We start from the raw sequence: 20,104 nt of genomic DNA on the forward strand, positions 1-20,104 counted from the left end.
TTATCTCAATTAAGATCTCCCCAGATGAATTTAGCTTCTGTCACGTTGACATAAAACTAGACAGCACATACTTTCTCCAACAAGTCCCCACCTTCCAATCCTTTGTAAGCCATTCAACCAAGCAGGAACCAAATATTCAAACATGAGTCTGTGATACCCATTCTAGTTCAGACTACCCTACCATTAAAAGTCATGATACTTCATATAAAAATATTGATCATCAGCTTCTCTTACTAATTTAATGTCCTGACTATTTGTACTTAACAAGTGCAGTGTTAGCAGCATCTAATGATTGACAGCTCCAGAAATATCAGATCATTGTATGTATAATATGTATAAATATATGGGTAGAGCATATACACAGACTCTCAATGAGTAGTTTTTAAAAATACATATGAAGTAATTGGAATAGTTGGTCCCATTGGAGTTTCAGATAACTTCACAGTATCTGTAGCCAATTACTAATGCTGTTGTGACTTGAGACAGGTCTATCCAATATGCGAAGTGTGTTATCTTATCCAGTTTTGGAACCAGTATAAAATTACTAAATTGAACAGTGATATCTGGACACAGCAATAGCATGCATAAAGACTGTGCATGCTCCAGCGAGGAGAAATCCCAGCATTAATGCTGGAAGGTTAATACACAATCCTTTAGCTAAAGAGCTATTAGCATTTGATAGTCTCCAGTAGATGAGGATTCAGGTTTTTGTTTTTGTTTGTTTGTTTTATGACAGAACGTCTGACAGACTAGCAAAGGATACACATCAGAACAGACCACAATTCTAACTCTAGTTGTGCAACATAAACTGGATGAAAAGGGAAGAAAAAGGAGTAATCACAAAGCTGGGTAGGAAAGGATAAAGTGTTATAAAGGTGGGATTTGAGGAGGGCATGTTAAAAACACATTGCATGAAGTTCTCAAAGACCTAACGAAAGTATTTTTTTAAAAAATTAATAACTGGAAAGTTAATAAGTCTGCATCTACTTAATTTATTCTTATGATTATTGAAAATGTTTCAATTTCAATATTCCCTAAAAGGAATAGATTATTTTACACCTAGTAAACGGTTTCTTTTTCACATATAATTGCAATTCATTTTAAGAAATTAGTAAATCAATTACTAAAATATTTTAAATCCAATTTGCTTTAAGTTGACAGGATACATGTATATTCATCTATGCTACTGTAATACCAAATACCATTTTATCAAAGAAATTAGTCTGCTTCCTGGTCTTTCTGAATGTCATGCATAGATGTGTTACTTAAAATTCTTCTCAAGAGTGACTTACCAGAAGTTGTCTTCACTACTTCAGTGGTATTCCTCAACCCAACAAATGAAAACTGATACAGCCTCCAAGACCTCGTGTCGCCCACTTCAACAGAACTGCGCTTCCATTGATAAACAATTTCTTCACGTGGATAGCCATCTACCATGAGATGAGAATGAACACATTAAATGCAACAATGGATGGCCACAAGTAGCAGCTACTTTATTTGAACAAGTTGTAAATGTTAAGTGAGACACCACTGTAAGTCAAATAAGCACCTTGGACTTCGTGGAAAATTAACAGAACTATCACACCCTGCTGGAAAAGACTGAAAGCAACAAATTCAAAACTGCCTTTGAAAAACCACTTTTAATTGAATGGAATGTAAACAATAAATGATGTTCTAAATGGTACAGCTGTGTTTTATATCACCTGAGATAATACCAAAGTGTCAGGTACAAAGTGAAAATTAGAGATGTAAGATAGTGTTTCATAGTGAAGACTTAGCAGTAGTTCAAGATTCTGGGAGTCATGTAGGCATCAGAAACAATGAGAAAGATGCAATAAAGACATTTCTCTGGTTCCTAATATCATGACTACTTACACTATCAGATAATAATTTGTTAATTCTCCCTGCCTCCCCCATCTTTTGATCTAGCTTCTGGGAATAATGATTGCTAAGCAAGTAGTTCTTGTTGACCTTGAATCTATCATCTCCTGCACCCATCTGATTATTAGGATTACCAGGCTAGTGTATGACAGAGAGCAAGGAGAAGAGAAAATATAGGATATCGTTAAGATGCAGTTTGGACTCAGGTTTAAGATAGATAGAAATTTAAAATTGAAATTAGTATGTAGAAATGCCAAGGGGAACAGAAGATCTTCAAGAGAAATAATGTAGCACTGAAAATCAAGGTAAAGTAGTGACTATGAATATAGTTTTCATAGCTATCACAGAAATTTTCTTAACTGTTTTATAAAATAATTCTTAATAGAGATTATCATAGTTCCTGTATCATGAAAGTATGGGCAGTGAGTATTTCCTGAGTGGAAATATTATTTTGGATTAACTGTGGACTATTCTTTTCTCAGCAAAATATGAATATAATTAAAACCAAGGCTGGCAATAAAGCTCAGTGGTAGAATGCTTGTATATCATGAAAGAAGATCCTGACTTCACTCTCTCATATTGCCCCAGATGAGTGGATACAGGAATGAATAAGTAAAAAATAAGAATTCAACTATTTGATTATTACTAATGTTAAGTGAAGATATCCCTTGACTATAAAGTATGATTTTCCATTTGAATTGAATATCCTTTGCTTTAAACTTTGATTTTACTTTGGTTGAATCTTTATTTACTTTTGTAAAAGAGAGCAGATAGATGACGTCTACAGAAAGGTTGGGGACATGTGTAGCAACAAAGAGAATAGGAAAAGCGTGGTGCTGTAAGGGAACACTATAAGGAGGGTTGAGTTTTAACTAATTCTAAAGAACAGCAGCTCTACTTGGTTAATAAGACAACCAGTTTATTTTCACTAAAAGTGAAGGAAATGTCAACTTTATAACTGAACAAATTTTACTCAAATAGATAAGCATGAGATTTGATAAGTAATGGAAAGTTTCCTAAGTATATATTGTATATATTTCTACCCCTGGAATTGATCATATGATGGACTGATGATTGCTTCTCTTATAATTGGTCTTTTAAAATTAAGAATGGTTATGACTTTATTGATCTTAGGAGTTTCCATGACTCCCTAACAGAAAAATTGTATTGATGAAAGTGTGTGTTTAAAATCCATGATTAATTTTTCATGCATCCAACTATGTGCAGCTGTCATACAAAAAATAAGGCATTGATAGATAATCTAATGTGGATGCTTAACAAAAAGGAAAACACTTAGAAAACTGATACCTGCTTGGTTTCAAATATCTGCAGAAGTGTTAATGCTAAGTCGGTGGTGAAATTGTCAAAGATCCTCTTGGTATGTTATGCATTGAAAATAATAACAATGAGTCATGCTTGTATTGTGCAGTCATGCCATGCATTTGACACATATTATACTAAAAGAACAGTGTCAATGTGGGGTACACCTTGTCTAAGAATGTGTTATACATTCCTCTGAATTCACTGAAGAAGGGAACTCAAGAGTATAGAATTAACCATTGTGCCCTTTCTATTGAGTCCAGGCCTGGTCCTAAAGTCCTCTCAATAGTGACTCTATTTTCTAAAAGTTTCCCACTCAATGAATTCTTCTGCACAGATTGTCTTAATTGGCACAATTTAGAATTACAATATAAAGATTTCTGGAAATGAGGGAGAGTGGGAGGAGAATAAGGGGTGGGAGGAAGAACTGTGGTTGAAATGCAAAATGCAATCAAAAAATAAAAAAATGGAAAAACATTTCAAAATCAATAACATAGTCCAATGCCACTATGCAACTTCTATGATTCATTACATTAATCAATGAGATGATCGATGACTGCAGACAGACTATTACTTACAACTGGAGAACTCCAGGGGGCAGGAGTGTTCATCCATTGGGAAGTTGTGTAACTGCAACTGGCACTCAGCATCGATTGTCAGTCTAATTATAATGACAATAAACATATAGAGAAAACCACTGCCATCATTTCTAAAATATACAATGGCATCCTTTCTAGAACAATTTGACATTCTGATTGATAACACAGTCTGATCCTCAGTGAAAACATTTCCAAGTTCCAGGCCAAAAAAAGAAAATATTTCTAAGCAAAAATTTTCAGACAGCAAGCAGAACCATTTAATTCACCTCAACTCCATTTATTTAAAATATATGGTTACTTATTTTGTATTTTGTCTTATTTATGTTTTACAATTTAATTGCACACATTGGAGAATTCTCAGTGGATATATTTAACTTATTTAAGAGAACAAACTGTTTTAGGAACTTAAGCTCATTTAATGTTTGCATCGAAATGAATGCTGACAGTTCTCTGATCTTATCAACTAATTAACACAAAGCCTTCTGGTGGCAAGAACTTGCTGTTTTTAAATTGCCATAGGTGGGTATTAAAAATACCTCTGCTGTGCAATGGACTTGTGTGCACTTTTACAACACAGCATCATGAAGCCATCAGATACGATGTTATAGAGGAAGGGACTATCTAAACACAAAAAAGAGATGCTATATGTGCATACACTGAGAGATTTTGAGAGCCTTGACTAATTAGTCTCAGTTTGCACAGGACTAGAGCCTCAAGATGCAGAGTTTTAAGCCCTAAACTGAGACTCAAATTGTCTGAATGGAAAGGAGTTCAGATGTTCTGCCCACCTTTGGAGATGCATGGAAACAAGCCACCCTGCAATGGTGATGGTTGGTAGTTTTCAAAATGATCAGATCTGTGAGCTGCATTTCTTGCAACCTCCAAGACCACTGCTTAAGTGATAAAATTGATATTTTATTAAAAAACTTAATTTAAAAGACTTTCCAATTAGCATAACATTTAATTGGGGACATTTAAATTTTTGTGGTATAAAAAAGCAATTAATGATCTTTCTGTGCAACTTTAATTGCCTATAAAGCCTGGATTAAGAAAGCTCTGTTAGGCCTCTGTTGTATTTGAGCTTACTCAAGGTCACATGGCCAGGAACAAGTCACAGGACTTGGAGTTAGGCTTATCTCTCTTCACAGCATGAGGCTTTAATCACTGTCTCTTTATGATTTTTCTTCAAAGAAAAGCTTGACTTTATTCACAAATTAAATTGATTTTTATTAGAATTATATCTCAGAATTCAAGTGATATTACAGTTAAAGATACTACAGATAGATTGCAGATTTAAACATAGACTCAGATATATATTTTTTAGCTCTATAAACACGTACACATACAGATATTTGAGTATCTGTATGAGAACGCATACGCAAGCTAAAATCATGTTTTTATATATACATTGTCTCAAGCTTTAAGCAGATCATAACTGGCAATTTTAGGAGGATTCCATAATTAAACACTGTAGTGATTCCTCAAATTAATATAACTCAAAGATGACTACAACATTATAAAATGATAAGAAGGCCTGAGCTAGGATGAATGATTGCATGTTTCAAAAACCAGAATGAGCTCTGATTTACAGTACAGACTTTGATTTTCACATTTCTCATTCTAGTAATTACCTTATCAGTGATTTAATAAATTCCCAATGACTTTAATAGTGGCACAATGGCTTACTTTTGCAATTGGAGTCATTTTTCTCAGTAATTGATCTAAATATGGTTAGATCAGGTCATTTTAAAATAATATGATTTATATATTTAGTGTTAAGAATCATAAGACATTAATATACTTTACCGGTACCTGTTACATGCTAAAATCTAGAGGTGTATTATTTAACTTTTGGTAATATACAAATAAATCTTACATCTAACATACTTGTGTATCGTGCTCTGTGGTTAGCCTTTTACCATCACTCTTTCCACTTCTAACAAATATGAGGGGTAAGATTCTTACATGACAATTAAGAATTACTACTATATTTATAGACACTAATGAATGGGAGGTAAGTTAGTGGGAGGTAGGGAGAAGTGTATGGGTATGGTGGCTAAATTTTTCTTAATAATTTATATATTAGCTCATATAATTCACATAAATAGAAAATATAACAAGGGAAACATCTTGCTTCTTACATAGAAAAGAACTTTGATATGAATTCTAAAACTAGGTCCATTCTCACAACTTTCCAGTAAGTTCTGTACACAGAAATACCCTAGTTCATATGACAGCAAGATGGAAAGCAAAGATCCCTGTGATTCCCTTCCTTACCACCCAGCCTTCCTTCTTAAAAATTATAGGGTTGATTTTGTTCTTTTATTTTCAACAAACACTCCTTTCCTCCCAAATAATACCTTAAGGTGTAGAGAACTCGACCATCATTCCAGATTCGCAGCATCCTGTTGGGAGTGGTGATCCAATGAGCATCAGCCTTTTTGGAGTTCCTGAAGAAAGTGTCTGGGATCCATATTTTCCCCACCATATTGCTATTCAACCGGAGAACTTTAATGGTACTGTTAAATTTCAAACGTCTGTCATACCAGGTTTGGGCAAAAAAAATATCAATTGTATATTCCTGTTTTAAAAAGAACAGAGGATTTAGAGTGTTTGCGTTTCTCAGATCCAGTATAAGGCAGCGTTGTTTTGATTTTGAATAGCCCGAAAGAAAACAGCAGCTTTGTTTATGAAGTCACTACCATATCTGTCTTAGAGATCAGTTTCATATAGTTTTTATTTCTGCCCAAATAGCCAATCCCTGATAATTGCCTTTCTTCCCACTCTTGTAAAGTCAGCTCATTATTTGTTGGTGATGAGTGAAGGTAGGTGCTACCCAGGCCATTGTTAGGATGATTAGCATCATCTCTGCCTCTTTATCTGGATACCAGTAGCAAACATTCCACCCCACCTTACCCCTTAGATAGTTCTAAATGTCTCCTAAGAGATTAAGTGTTACTACTGCAGAGTAAACCAAAATCCAGAGCATTCAAGAGGTACTTAAATGGAGATTTGTAGTTGCCTCATAATAAAAGAAGGGTTCTAAACATCCCAAATGGTCACTCTTGTAAAAATACAAACTATGCAAGACTCTTTGCCCCTGACAAATAACAAACATTAAAAGACAACTTACTAGAATTTATGGTTGTTTATTTAATTTTCTCTAAAGGAGATAAAAATAATTAAATAACTTACTTAGTTAGCTATGCAATGCTTTTATTTGTGACTTAATTAGAATAAAGTGATTTTATTAAGATATTAGTGGTGATTCATATACTAAATTAATCTCTTCCATGGAACATGTCCTTAATATAATAACAGGAAGTGAATGCATTGATTTGCCTCAAGAGTCTATCAGCTATAAAGGGTTGACATCAGCCAAATGCAAGCAAATACTATGTGAAATTCAGAGCCCCAGGCCTGGACTCAAAATACTGAACTATTGTGGCTGCCACATTCATAGGCAGTCTTGAGAAAAAAAATGCTTCTATTATATGTGCTTTGCCACCCTCATTTTAAAAATGAAAAACTACTCTTAATACATGGCTGTCCTTTCAAGGTCTAGGATACTTGGATTCTTTGCATTTTGACTTTGTCATCAGTATGTTGATTTAAAAAAGTCCAGCTACCACTTCATGTGTGTGTGCCTGTGTCTGTGTGTCTCTTTGTGTACGTGTGTGTGTGTGTGTGTGTGTGTTTGTGTGTGTGTGTGTGTGTGTACATGTCTCTGTCTATATTTATTTCTGTGTGTCTTACTTTGGGTCAGTCCTCTGACTAAATGCTTTTCACTTGTCAGCTGATTCATAAACCACACTATTTTAATAATCCAAAGAACCAAGTCTGATAACAATAAGCAATATCATGAATTACATAGTGTCCTCATGGTTTAAACAGCGATCCCTGTGCCTTGTATTACTTTCTATCTTGATTTCAATCAGAGTAGTTTGAAATAGGAAAAGAAGAACAAATAAAATCAACTTAAGTTCTTAGAATAAGAAAGAATCAGAAGGGCCCTTTTACTTATCCAATGTCCTATACTCTATTTCATGTTGACAGCATGAGGCACCAGGAGAAGAATTGCTTTCTGAGGGCTGCATGCAACATGAGCATGTGTGTCCCCTGCTGCTGCCACACTGTTATGTGTTCTTGTCTGAACCACCCACTGCCATGTCTCACTGGCAGATGGCAGTCCACCGTTTATGTCCTGCCACCTTGCGCACAGTTTGCTTCTCTGTCTGAAGGTGTTGTTGTTTTTTTAAATGAAGGAACAACCAATTTTATGAACTATTTCTAGATAATTATTGATGAGCTGATAAAATAAAAATATGCAGCGGACATACTTTAGTGAAAAAAAATGAAATGAAAATAAAAGGTATAAAAACAGCATTTTGAGAAACCAAGGAACAGTTTCCAATACTGTTAACGCTGATATAAAGCTAAGCTCTAACTTTCAGTGCACTGCCAGGAAGAATAATCTGAATTGTTACTTACAGACTGTCTTTAAATATTTAGAGTTTGTATCAGAACACTAAGGATGTAATAACTGAGAGTTATTTTCATGATTATGTGAGTTTTATATCATTGAAGATTTAGATTATTCCATTTGTGTCCCTGAATATATCTGTATAGAATAAATATATTCTACCATGGCAAATCCCAGTTTTCAGTCATAACATCACCCTATTTTATTACATTGTTATACTATATTGTGCTGTGCATTAAAATAGTATTTTTCTGCTATGTGTTTTGACTGCATTTATGTTTCTCTATTTTAGTTTACCATATTATTTATATTAAAAAAGTTTATTCCCTTATAATGTTGCATTATATACTAAATATAGCTTTCACTTTACATTTGGGCTGAAAATACTATGAATATGAATATTTTCTCTGAAGAAAAATATTTCTAATTTGAAGAAAAGTATTATTCCAGTGTCATCAATCTTCTAAAAAGTAAAAGACTTTCATATTATGCTGTGGGTAGCACAGGTATACAGTGATTGTTGAATCAACATTGTATCACAACATAGACTAATTAATTTCATTTCTCACCATGTTTGATTTTTATTACAAAAATCCTTATGCTTTTAACAGCTTCAAATTACATGAAAAACACTAGGTATTAGGATTGTCTTTTCTTTCAAAACTCTTAGTTCCCTTTATATAAATATATTCCTCATTATTTCTAATCTAAAATAGAACTGAAGTTATGAAACTCACCATATTGATAGCATTCACGGGGCCAATGCTGTTCACATACATATCTGTGTGAATTAATGTTGGTTTCACTGCAAAAAAAATTACAGGTATAAGTGCTTGTTTGTTTGTTTTTACCAGGAATAAAATTGCATTTTTTCAGTTTATTTCTTAGCCTATGCTCACTTAGCTGTATTAAAAATAATTTATTCTGGACTAATTTAGAACTAGTCAATACTTTCATAATGATTTTTTTCAAAGAAATATATCTTTATAAGTATGTTATGTCAAAAATCAAGTGTAGTAGTTTTTGGCTTTTCCTTGTGAGAGTATATGAAAGTGAAGGAATCAAAACATGTTCTTTCAGTTTGCTTTTCTATAGTATTGTCTCAGATATCCTTGAATTTTAGCATCCTTTCTCTCCAATCTCTAGAATCTTTATGTGCCTCCTGACCACACTTGATTGATGTATATAGAAACACAATTAATGAGTGACAGAGGATTTAATGTTCAGAGAAGACACAACAATAATGTAACATTGCTCTTGCTGATTCTTTTATCACTATATGGCCCTCAAACACCTCCAGTCAGCATCAAATCAAAATCTTCACTAATGAACTACTGGATTCTGTAACAGTGTATAGTAGATGGAAACCATCAGGAACCCCATTACACACCAATCTGTTAGACAGAACTAATATTAAAAATAGGTGGTGTAATGTTAAGATCAAACAAATGCCATCTATTTCCATTTAACATTTAAGGAGCAGAAGATACATAATATCGTTCTGGGCTTCAGTTCAAGCATACTTGTCTCATCATTATTCATTTTCCTTGAAAGTACCGTGCCCAAACTCTCTGTCACAGATGGAATTCTTCATCCACAGTGACATCCAAACCTTGCCTTCCTGTGTGGGAGGTTACTTTGTTGTCTCTTGACTTTGGGCTTGGTGAATCTTACTTGGACAGATTCTCTCTAGACAAAAGTGAATGTGGTGCTTCTAAGCCCCCAAAGTAAACTTCATAATGTTTCTCCTTCTTTCTTGTTCTTTTCTATTACCATGAAAAAGAGAAAAGGATTCTCACAGGTCTCAGGTTGATTCTGTAGTAGAATGAGAGACTGTCAAACATAGTTTGGCTTAGTCTAGGTTAACCCATTCCCCAACTATGGTGCCAAATACTGCTTATTGCCAATATCACTGAAAATTTACCTGGGTGTTACATAATTGTGTGTAACCAATATCCTCTCTGCTATTCTTTTCTTTTCTTTCTTTTCTCTCTGGTATTATTTCATCCAAAGTTTTTTTATAAAGCAACAGCAATTTAAAAAAAATAGTCTTTGAAATATCTAGGAAAATATCTCAAAATTTTCTAGCTTTATTGCTATCCCTAGACTTGAGTGCTATTTATATGCCTTTTCTGTATGTTGAAAACTATAAGATTATAATTTAAATCATCCTGGCTCTTGAAATATAATGGTGTGTTATTCTAATTATGTTACTAGGGCTGGTGTATCCCCTCTACAGCACAGCATCCAAAGCTTCCTCATACCTCCTATATCAGGTCGAAGTTTGTTGTCATATCCTTCCAGTAGGTTGTTTAAGATGACAGTGACATCACCCTCAGGAACTTTTGGAGTCAACACCCATGTTTTATTAGAAGCATAATCTTCATAGTCGTCATCTGATTTTTGGCTAGTGAAGCTAAGAAAACAAAAATATTGGTTACTAAACACACAGATTACTTCAACCACACACCAGTTAGAGCAAAGTAGGAATGAAACAGGATTGCAGGAGTATAGAAAAACTACCAAAAATTTACCTGATGGTTAATCTAACATGATGGCTAATCTAACCAGTTAAACTGTGCAGATGGAGATTAAAATGTATTAAAATGTTTCCTCCAGTGTTGCAGAGTTCTTTGCCCTCCCATCTATAAATAAACCATGTGTTATCTTTTATTTTTTGCCTTTCCATATTTGATGTTCTTCTCACCCACCTGCCCAGCCTCATAAAGGGCATTTTAAAATATTGTGGACATGATATTTAAATTGTTGTAAGGAAGTCTAATAATTCATAATGTCTCTTTCTTGCTTCCTTGAGAAGTTAACTTACTCCAACCTATTAATGAAAGTAAGAGAGTGATAATTAGATTCACTCCCACAGCCCTCAGACAGGACCCTTCCTCCCCCAACTGAGAAGAGTTCAAGCTTACTGCCTTCTCTTCCCCCAGGCTACATGATGGGAATTGTCTTCACTTTCCTGCACTGAAGGCTAGAGTCATTCATTTATCTTTAGTTGTTAAGAAACTGGTACTATGAAGAAAAATGTAGTTGCAGACTTTAATTCACCCTTTGTCACAACAATATTTTTATATCATTTTTATTTTAATTTTAAATAGCTTGTTTTACATGTCAATCCCAGTTCCCTCTCCCTCCCCTCCTCCCACACTCCCCTTCCCCCCCCACCCTCCCACCCTATTGCCAATTCCTTCCACATAGGGGATATCTAGAGTCTGTCATTTCACTCCGGGTAGGGGCCAGGCATTCCCCTAAGAGTCCAGGTTGAGAGAGCATCCCTCTTTGTGCTATGGGCACACAATGACTGTTTGTATTCCAGGGATAGTCACTGATCCACTGCTCAAGGCCCTTAGGTTGCCCAGGCCTTCTCACTGACACTCACATTTGGGGGGGGTCCAGATCAGTCCCATGTTAGCCTCCCCGCTGTCAGTCTGGGGTCCAAGAGCTCTCCCCTGTTCAGATCAGCTGTCTCTGCTGGTTTTGCCAGCCCATTCTTTGCCAATTTGCTCATCACTCCTCTCTCTCTGTCACTGGGTTCCTTGGGTTCAGTTCAGTGTTTAACTGTGTGTTTGCCTCTGCTTCCATCAGCCACTGGATGAAGGCTCCCAAATGGTTATAGACATCAAGTTCACTATCAGGAATGGACATTCGAGGTGGTCTCTCCACTATTACTTAGCTTGCCAATTGGTGTTATCCCTTTAGATCACTAGAGGTCACTCTGGTGCCTGATCTGTCTTCTAACCTATGATTCCCTCTTCCCCCTATTCTACCCACACCCACTCAACTTCCTGTTCCCCCATGACCTACTCTGTCTTTCTCTTCAATATTAACTAAGCCAGGTGTAGTGTGGTCATATGAATAAAACTGATTGTTTTGACGGATCAAATAGTCTCAGGAAATCTTGTGAGTCAGTATTATATGCTGAAACCTGTTGGGAAATCCCTCGCAATTGGTATAGAAGTGAGGAATGGATATGGAAATGAATTGAATTCTGGGACTTATATAACTGTCCCAAGATCTAAGTCCTCCCCTTCCACGTACAAAATTACTGTATTTTTCCGGGTCTAGGAAAATGTTAGTTCCTGCCAAATCCTCCCCTTTCACTTTTCAATAGCACTCTAGAAGTCTGTACCTTAGTATGAAATCTGAGGATTATGAAAATTTGACATATAAAGACTGACGCTCCATCCTTAGCTTTAGATTTATTTGCCTAGTTATGTTACAGAATAGATTATTGGATAGTAATTGCCAATTTGCCCAGAATGTATATAGAGATTTTACAAAATGTTTAGTGCATTTATTTATTTGGAGTAAATTTCTTGGGAGAAATAAGTGTGTCATGGCACACCTGTGGAGGTCAGTGTTTATAGGAAGATCAAAAAACAACCCATGGAACTCTGTTTTCTCCTTCTACCATGTGGTTCCTGGAGTCATGCTAGGCTTGTGAAACTGGATAGGGACATAAGACTGGGTGGCAAGAAGCCTGTAATGGCTGAGACATGTATTTTTCCCTCATGCCAAATTTCACCTGTCCTCATTCATATCAATTAACATCCAATATGGAAAGAATAAATAAGCTTCAATATATGTATATGTGTATTCATACATAGGTATGTATCATTGCAGACATGTATATATATGCAGATGGATAGACAGAAAATAGATAATCAACAATATACAGATGTCCAAAATTTTAGGACAATGATGACTGAGTTGTTAATGTTGGTAGCAAAGAAGATAGATTGTGATGTTTTCAGAGTGAACACTAACTAGTTAGACTAGTTTAGAAAGCAAAAACAGCAATGTTGTCATTTTTTTAGCTATTGGAAATAATATCTAAAATTATGTATGTATGAAAAGCCTTATAGAAATGCACCAGTTCATAAATTAACCTGTGTGTGTGTATGTAGTTCATATAATGTACTTCAGTGAGTACACAATGCATCTCACAGAATACACATGTTATTAAGTGAGAATCATAATATAAGGCATGCGATACTTCCTTACAAGTTACTAGTCAGGGATACATCCGAGTTCTCCACAATCCACAAAGACTATCTTGATTACCTACCATAAGCACATGATAAAGACCATTATAGCTAAAGATACCATGCATTTTGCCTATAAGACATATAGAAATCAATCTCAAACCAACAGAGAAAATTCCTTTCTGCAGGCTAGCTTTTATAGTTCCAGGAAGGACCGTATAGTCTGTTAAAAGAGAAAAGGCCTCAAGGGCCTTAACTGTCTCTGATTGCTGCATAATGCAATAGTGAACGGCTATGTAAGGTATGCCTATTGGAGCAATAATGAGCCCATGCTGTCTGGTTACTATTACAGGGTAACTACATGCCTTCTTATTGATTTGTGGTTTCTTCCTCTAGTGGGTGTTTCATGCCTGGTACCATAATCCTGGTGCAAGACCCCATTGTTGGGGAAGTTATGGGCTCTAGAGTGGAGGATGATATCATTATTTTCATAAATTGTCCAACTGTTTCTTAAAGATTATGGTTACACGCTCAGAACCAGGCTCCTCTTAACTTAGTCAGAAAAATGTCTTTTCCCAGGAGTGCTGGTTAGTGCAGAGACACACTACTGGTCACAACTGTGAGTGTTCAGCTCTGAGCACAACTTATTTGTTAACCACCTTCCCAACAGATGTCATTCTCGAGCTAGGGTATAATGTCAGAGAAGAGGAAAAAACAAAGTAATATCACAGACGAGGAGGTGAAAAGAATGTGAAAGCTGGAAGATGGGAAGGAGTGCTGTGGAATGTTGTCTTCTGGAAATGGCATGGCTACGATTGTCATGAGCTCACAGTAGCTGTGGTCCTCTACAGAAAATCAAGCCAGCCAAAATGCTACCATAGACAGGGGAAGGTCTATTGAGGTGCTATGGACTATAGATATCTGCTGAGGGAGAACCTTTATAACTTGGTAATGTGGCTACTGGCAACTTGCCTATCCTCCAGTGGAGTCCATCATATCTATGGGTGTAAGAGTAGAACTAATTAGAATTAGTAGGTAATTCTTTATAAAAAGAAGCAAACATGAGTTTGGTAGGGGAATGTATGTGTATGGGGTGTGCCAGCGTGAGTAAAAAGTGGGAATGGTGGGTGGATATCATCTCGTATTATGGTATACATATATGAAATTACCAAGTAATAAATTTTTGGAAGTATGGAAATAAATAGAATATATTCATCTATAAAATTCTCCAACAAAATTTATTTAAAAAATAAAATAAAGTACATGGAAAAAGCATATACCAAAGCCACCATTTTACATTTTGTGTTTTAATGAGTGTAGGAGATTCAGATAAGCATTCCTTCCAGAGTGCCTGTACTGGATAGGGTGAGCTGGCAGTCTTTCAAACACCTCTCCAAAGAAAAGACCTCACTGCAGCCTAGACTAGCTAGGAAATTGCCTTTAGGGCCTCAATTCCTCATTTCACTAAAGCACTGCTAAGCACTGTCTAATGGAGCTCTGATCCTATGACCCAGATCTTAGGAGAGTGAATGGGGGGAGGGGCAGTTTACTAGCAGAAAAGGCTCAAGTTGTTTAATTTCACGAAGAAAAGAATATGGTTAGTCTACCAAATGTAATCATGATAGTGTTTTATTACTATAATCATTCAAACCAAAGTGTAAATGCCTTTTTTCCTGTTTTTTTATTTAAATTAGAAGTAACCTTGTTTTACATGTCAATCCTAGTTCCCTCTCCCTCTCCTCCTCCCCTGCCCCCCACTGATCCCATATTCCATCCCCTTTCTGCTCCACAGGGAGGGTGAGGCCTTCCATGGGGAATCATCAAAGTCTGTCATATCATTTGGAGCAGTGCGTAGGCCTTTCCCCGAGTGTCTAGGCTGAAAGAGTATCCCCCTATGTGGTGTGGGCTTCCAAAGTCCATTCCTGTACTAGGGATAAATACTGATCCACTACCAGAGGCCCCATAGACCAACCAGACCTACAAACTATCATACACCTTCAGAAAGCTCCTCTGAGTCTCTCTCTCTGCCTCTGTCTCTCTCTGTCTCTCTCTCTCTCACCTCTCCTCTCCTTCCTTCCTTATCAGGCATATTAATTCTATTTTCTTTAATGTAAGAAGATGGTGATTGCATGATTTAATTTATTTATGGAAAATTCTCATGCTAATAAATAAATACTCCAAGCACAGTGGTATCATATTGCTATTTTTACTGTCTAGCAATTAGAACCAAAAATTAAGTTAATGTAGAAATAAAATAGACTTGCTTACAAGGAAAGATACTTTCCTGAACTTAACTAATGGTTTTCTCAATGTCATCACTTTCCTACCAATTGCTAAAGCAAAAATATGATTATTAAAAATAAATACATTGCCAGGCGGTGGTGGCGCACACCTTTAATTCCAGCACTCAGGAGGCAGAGGCAGGCGGATCTCTGTGAGTTCGAGGCTGGGCTGGACCGACAGCCTCCAAAACAATACAGAGAAATCCTGTCTCATAAAAACCAAATATAAATAAATAAATAAATACATCACTGGTAGTTTTATTTCCACAATTCAGAATATCCAAATAGACACTGAAAGAAATAAAATTCAACAAAGAAATGAAGAATATATATTTAGGAAGCAGGTAAATCTAGTTTACCTTCTATATTCATTTTCACATTATCACCTGAGAAAATTTACTCAAACATAAAAAACCAAAAGTTTTCATCTGTAAGTATGAAAGATTATCCATGCTCATCACTGTATAGGGGTAAGATGCTTACTTAGTGCCTAGGTCCATCATGACTAATGGCTGCAAACATGTAGCTGTAACTAAAACATGAATCCGAACATGCTGCCTCAAGGCGTTTACCTAACATTACTTCAGAAGAACTAAACACAGATGTTTTCCAGGAAGAAAAATAATGAGCCCCTATATTATAAATAAATGAGGTTTAGCTTCTCCGCAGCTCTCCCAGCTGAGTTCTAAATTAAAGGGGATGATGCATGATCTGGGATCATTTCCAGATTTGTCTATAAAAAATGAGGCAAAAACTTCCCTCATTCATGGTAGGCTGTATCTTCTTTAGCGGTGGAATGTCTGTATTTACAGAAAGCAATGCAAGGATGATAATGTATGACCAATAAAAGAGGCATCCTGTGGAATTGTGAACATGCCTGGCAACAAACAGACTGATAATGATTTAAGAAAATCCATTAAACTGCTGTGTGGCTTGAAAGCAAACGAACTTGAAAATCAGAGTCCAGGAACCAGTCAGAATCCCCTGGGAATGATTTAGAATTATTATTTTTTGTAATACATTTTAATTTAAAAATACTTCCTTACAGAGGAAAGGAAATGCAATGCAATCAAAATTATCCTTAATTGATCATAATTTTTTAAAAGTCCACTTGAATGAAAATATCTGAGGAGCAGTGTCCGCAAACCTTCAGTCTTCTCATTTCTGAAAAACTTAAAGAGGGTTGCCATGGGCATTCTGGGCATGAGTTTTGGACTAGTAGCCTAAAGATTCTCAGGGGATTTTCTAGAAATACTGAACTCAAAGATCCATCTATAGTAATGAGTCAGGCTCTTTAACAAATTCCTTAAGAATTGCGATTTCTTTAATAAATTCGTGTTCACAGATCTATGTGTATTGCACGAACTGGCTTTTTGGAGCCCATTTCCTATGGAGAAATACCTTGCTCATCCTAGACACAGAGGGGAGGGCCTGGATGGTGCCTCAATGTGGTGATGAGACAGACTTATGGACTCCCCATGGGATGCCTTACCCTCTCTGAAGAGTGGATGGGGGTAGGGTGCAGGAGAAGGTGGGAGGAGCAGGAGGATGGGAGGGAGGTGGAACTGGGGTTGGTATCTAATTTAAAAAATCACAAGCAGGATGGCTCAATAGATATAGGTGCTGGTTGTCAAGCCTGGTGACCCAAGTTTGGTCCACAGAATTGTGCTAGGTAAGAGAGAGCAGACGCATGTATGGTTTCCTCTGAACTCTACATGAATGATGTGATATGCCTACATCCAAATAAATTGATATATGTGATAAAAAGACATTTGAAAGAATTAAAGAACAGAGATCAAATATTAAAAAAAAGAAGTCCATGCTCCCAGTTTGCCTCAGGCATTTGAATTTATATCTCTGCGTTATAATTACAGTATTTGTTTTATTTCTGTTTTTACACATTTATATGTAGTCTGAACTAAGCCATAGTCATAAACATTGACTTCTTAAATCTGATAATGTGTTATTTAGTAAGTGGCAGGAATTGTTTTTAAAAAAGTACAATTACATAAAAGACTCTAAATACTTGGTTTTGATAAGTATATATGGGGTGTTGTGAAAAACTAGTTATTTTATGGAGTTTTATATTTTCATTTATGCCATATTCTTACAGATTTACTAAAGCTTCAGATTAAATGGGTGGGGTTTCTCTATTATACCTTTCCAACATCAGAGATGGAAGAGTTGGACAAAAATTAAAAACATTTGTTGCTTCATTGAGTTGTCTGTAAATCCATTGATACCCACTTCCTTATAGATACACTCTATACTTTTCTTTCTCTAACATAGGTAAGGTAGTTGAATAAAATAAAAAAGAATTTATTTTTATGCTTGAAATACATTGAAGTACATTTAAACTGCTAGTGTGTTTTAAAAAATCAGTTGCCCTACTGTTATGCTGGTAGTGGTTGTAGGCTTATTTTATAGACACTATGATTCACTTTACCAATATTTTACATGCCATTATATCTCCCTCAGGTCATATATATCAGAAAAGTAATACCTTTGAATCATTTCTATTAAAAAAATCCTTATACTTGGGAGGTTTTGCTCTCTTAATTTTATCTTTGGGGATGGAGAACTATCTCAGCCATGCACTGCCATATCTGGCTTTGAACAGGCTCTTGAGATCTGAATTGAGGTAATTAACTGATCCACTGAGCCATCTTGTTAGTCTAGGAATAAATGGTGTGTGTTGGAAGGGGTGCATACTTGGTTTTCCTCTGGAAGTAACAATAGTATATATTATATATTTGTTGTGTTATAAAAAATCTTCAATAGCTTCAGTGTGTCTCTCATTTGTTCTGTGAGCATGGATATCCCTATAACTGCCATCTTTCAGAAATCAATACACACATTCACGATTATCAGTAGGCACTTTGGAATGCCAAAATCACAACATGTAATCTATGCGTAAGTTGCAAGGCAAAAGAATTGGGACAAAAGAATCCTCTATGTCAGTGGTTCTCAACCTTCCTTAAGCTGCAAGCCTTTAAAAACAGTTCTTCATGTTGTAGTGTCCTCCACCATAAAATAATTTTCATTGCTACCTCATAAAGGTAATTTTGTTAGTTATGAATTGTAACATAAGTATCTGTGCTTTCTGTTGGTCTTAGGTGGCTCCTGTGTAAGGGTCTAAACCCTCCAAACGAGTCATGACCTACATGTTGAGAACTCCTGCTCCATTTGCAGTCATCAAGAGACACAAAAAAGATTATGCGAACTAAATAATGGTTCCAGCTCATTTTCCCTTAGAAGGATAAATGAGTTTATGACTGAGCCCAGTGAATAATATGGCACCTTCAGTACAAAGTTAATAATGATCAAATTTCATAAGCTTGACATTGTAGTCAAGAAGGATTTGGTCTGCCCATGCTGAGGAATAACAACAAAGCTTGCAATTTAAGGCAATGGATGTGATCAGCTGCCTCATTTGGAGTTGCAGTTGTGTTTGGACAGCAACACATTTATAGATGCAAGACAGCCCTATGAACCAGTTTCTTTCAGAGAGTGTATCTGAAAAGAGAAGATTTATAGAAAGTTCATGAACAGGTAGAACAGATGAATGTAGATCCTATGAGGGTGCAGGAGAATCAGTGCTGCACACTAGAATCTGGAACTGCATCCTGTTTTCTACACTAAGAGCTCTTGAAGGGTTGTCTTGACTTTTTGAATAGTGGACTTGAGACCATGGTAGTTCTGTTTGTAGAGCCTTCAGTAGCTTGTGTATGGCTCTCTCTTGGAAGGCTTTTGTGTAACTGACTTACAGAGTAACTGCTTAGAAGGAGTTCAATGAATGTGTACTAACTGTGCTTGCATTCAGAACATTCTGAAAGCAGATTGCCCATCTTGGAATGACTTTCTTAGTTCACATATAGCTCAGTTCTTTCAGTTAAGTGTATATCTGTTCAGAAGTGTTTCACTTTGACAGAATCAAAATCAAATGTGCATTCCAGTGCATAAAATACAAAATATTTATTAACAATCCATCATAAATAATGTTTCATTAGCTGAAATTAGTCTTGACTACAGTAGTCAGAATCTCCAAATTAGGTTGGAAAATAGGAACACAAATAATTATGGTTGAGGTAGGGTGAACTTCAATGTGAGCTCATGCAATTTTTAAATTAATTTTTATTTAAATTAAAACTATCTTATTGTACATACCAATCTCAGTTCCCTCTCCTCCCACCCATCTTCCTATTTCCCCCACAACTTACCTTTCCCACCCTCCATCCACTCCTCAGGGAGGGTGAAACCTCCCATGGGGGATCATCAAAGACTGTCACACCACTGAGGCAGGACCTAGGCCCTCCCCCATGTATCTAGACTGAGTATCCTTCCATAGGGAATGGGCTCTCAAAGTCCATTCATGCACTAATGCAATTTTTAAATTGTGAATTTAAAAACAGAAATAATAAAAAGACCCACAGGCTCAGGCTGAACATGATCATGCCTGTATTCCCAGCACTCAAGAATCCATGCAGGAACATTGCCATAAGTATGAAGCCAGTCCAGGCTTTGTAAGAATTCTAGACT

At 36.0% G+C, this 20,104-nt stretch overlaps 1 protein-coding gene across 2 annotated transcripts in view; it reads right to left on the reverse strand.

Annotated features, from left to right (window-relative positions):
* Gabrg2 (gamma-aminobutyric acid type A receptor subunit gamma2) overlaps positions 1 to 20,104 on the reverse strand; it is an 86,016-nt gene that overhangs the window by 45,974 nt on the left and 19,938 nt on the right. For both annotated transcript variants that reach the window (XM_040748468.1, XM_040748467.1), the window contains exons 2-6: positions 10,548 to 10,699; positions 9,021 to 9,088; positions 6,161 to 6,381; positions 3,780 to 3,862; positions 1,293 to 1,430 (exon numbers count right to left, since the gene is read on the reverse strand). In XM_040748468.1, coding sequence (XP_040604402.1) covers positions 1,293 to 1,430; positions 3,780 to 3,862; positions 6,161 to 6,381; positions 9,021 to 9,088; positions 10,548 to 10,699 — 662 coding nt within the window. The remainder of the gene's footprint in view (positions 1 to 1,292; positions 1,431 to 3,779; positions 3,863 to 6,160; positions 6,382 to 9,020; positions 9,089 to 10,547; positions 10,700 to 20,104) is intronic.

The sequence above is a fragment of the Mesocricetus auratus genome, unplaced genomic scaffold (assembly GCF_017639785.1).
Source record: "Mesocricetus auratus isolate SY011 unplaced genomic scaffold, BCM_Maur_2.0 Super-Scaffold_100007, whole genome shotgun sequence".
NCBI lineage: Eukaryota > Metazoa > Chordata > Mammalia > Rodentia > Cricetidae > Mesocricetus > Mesocricetus auratus.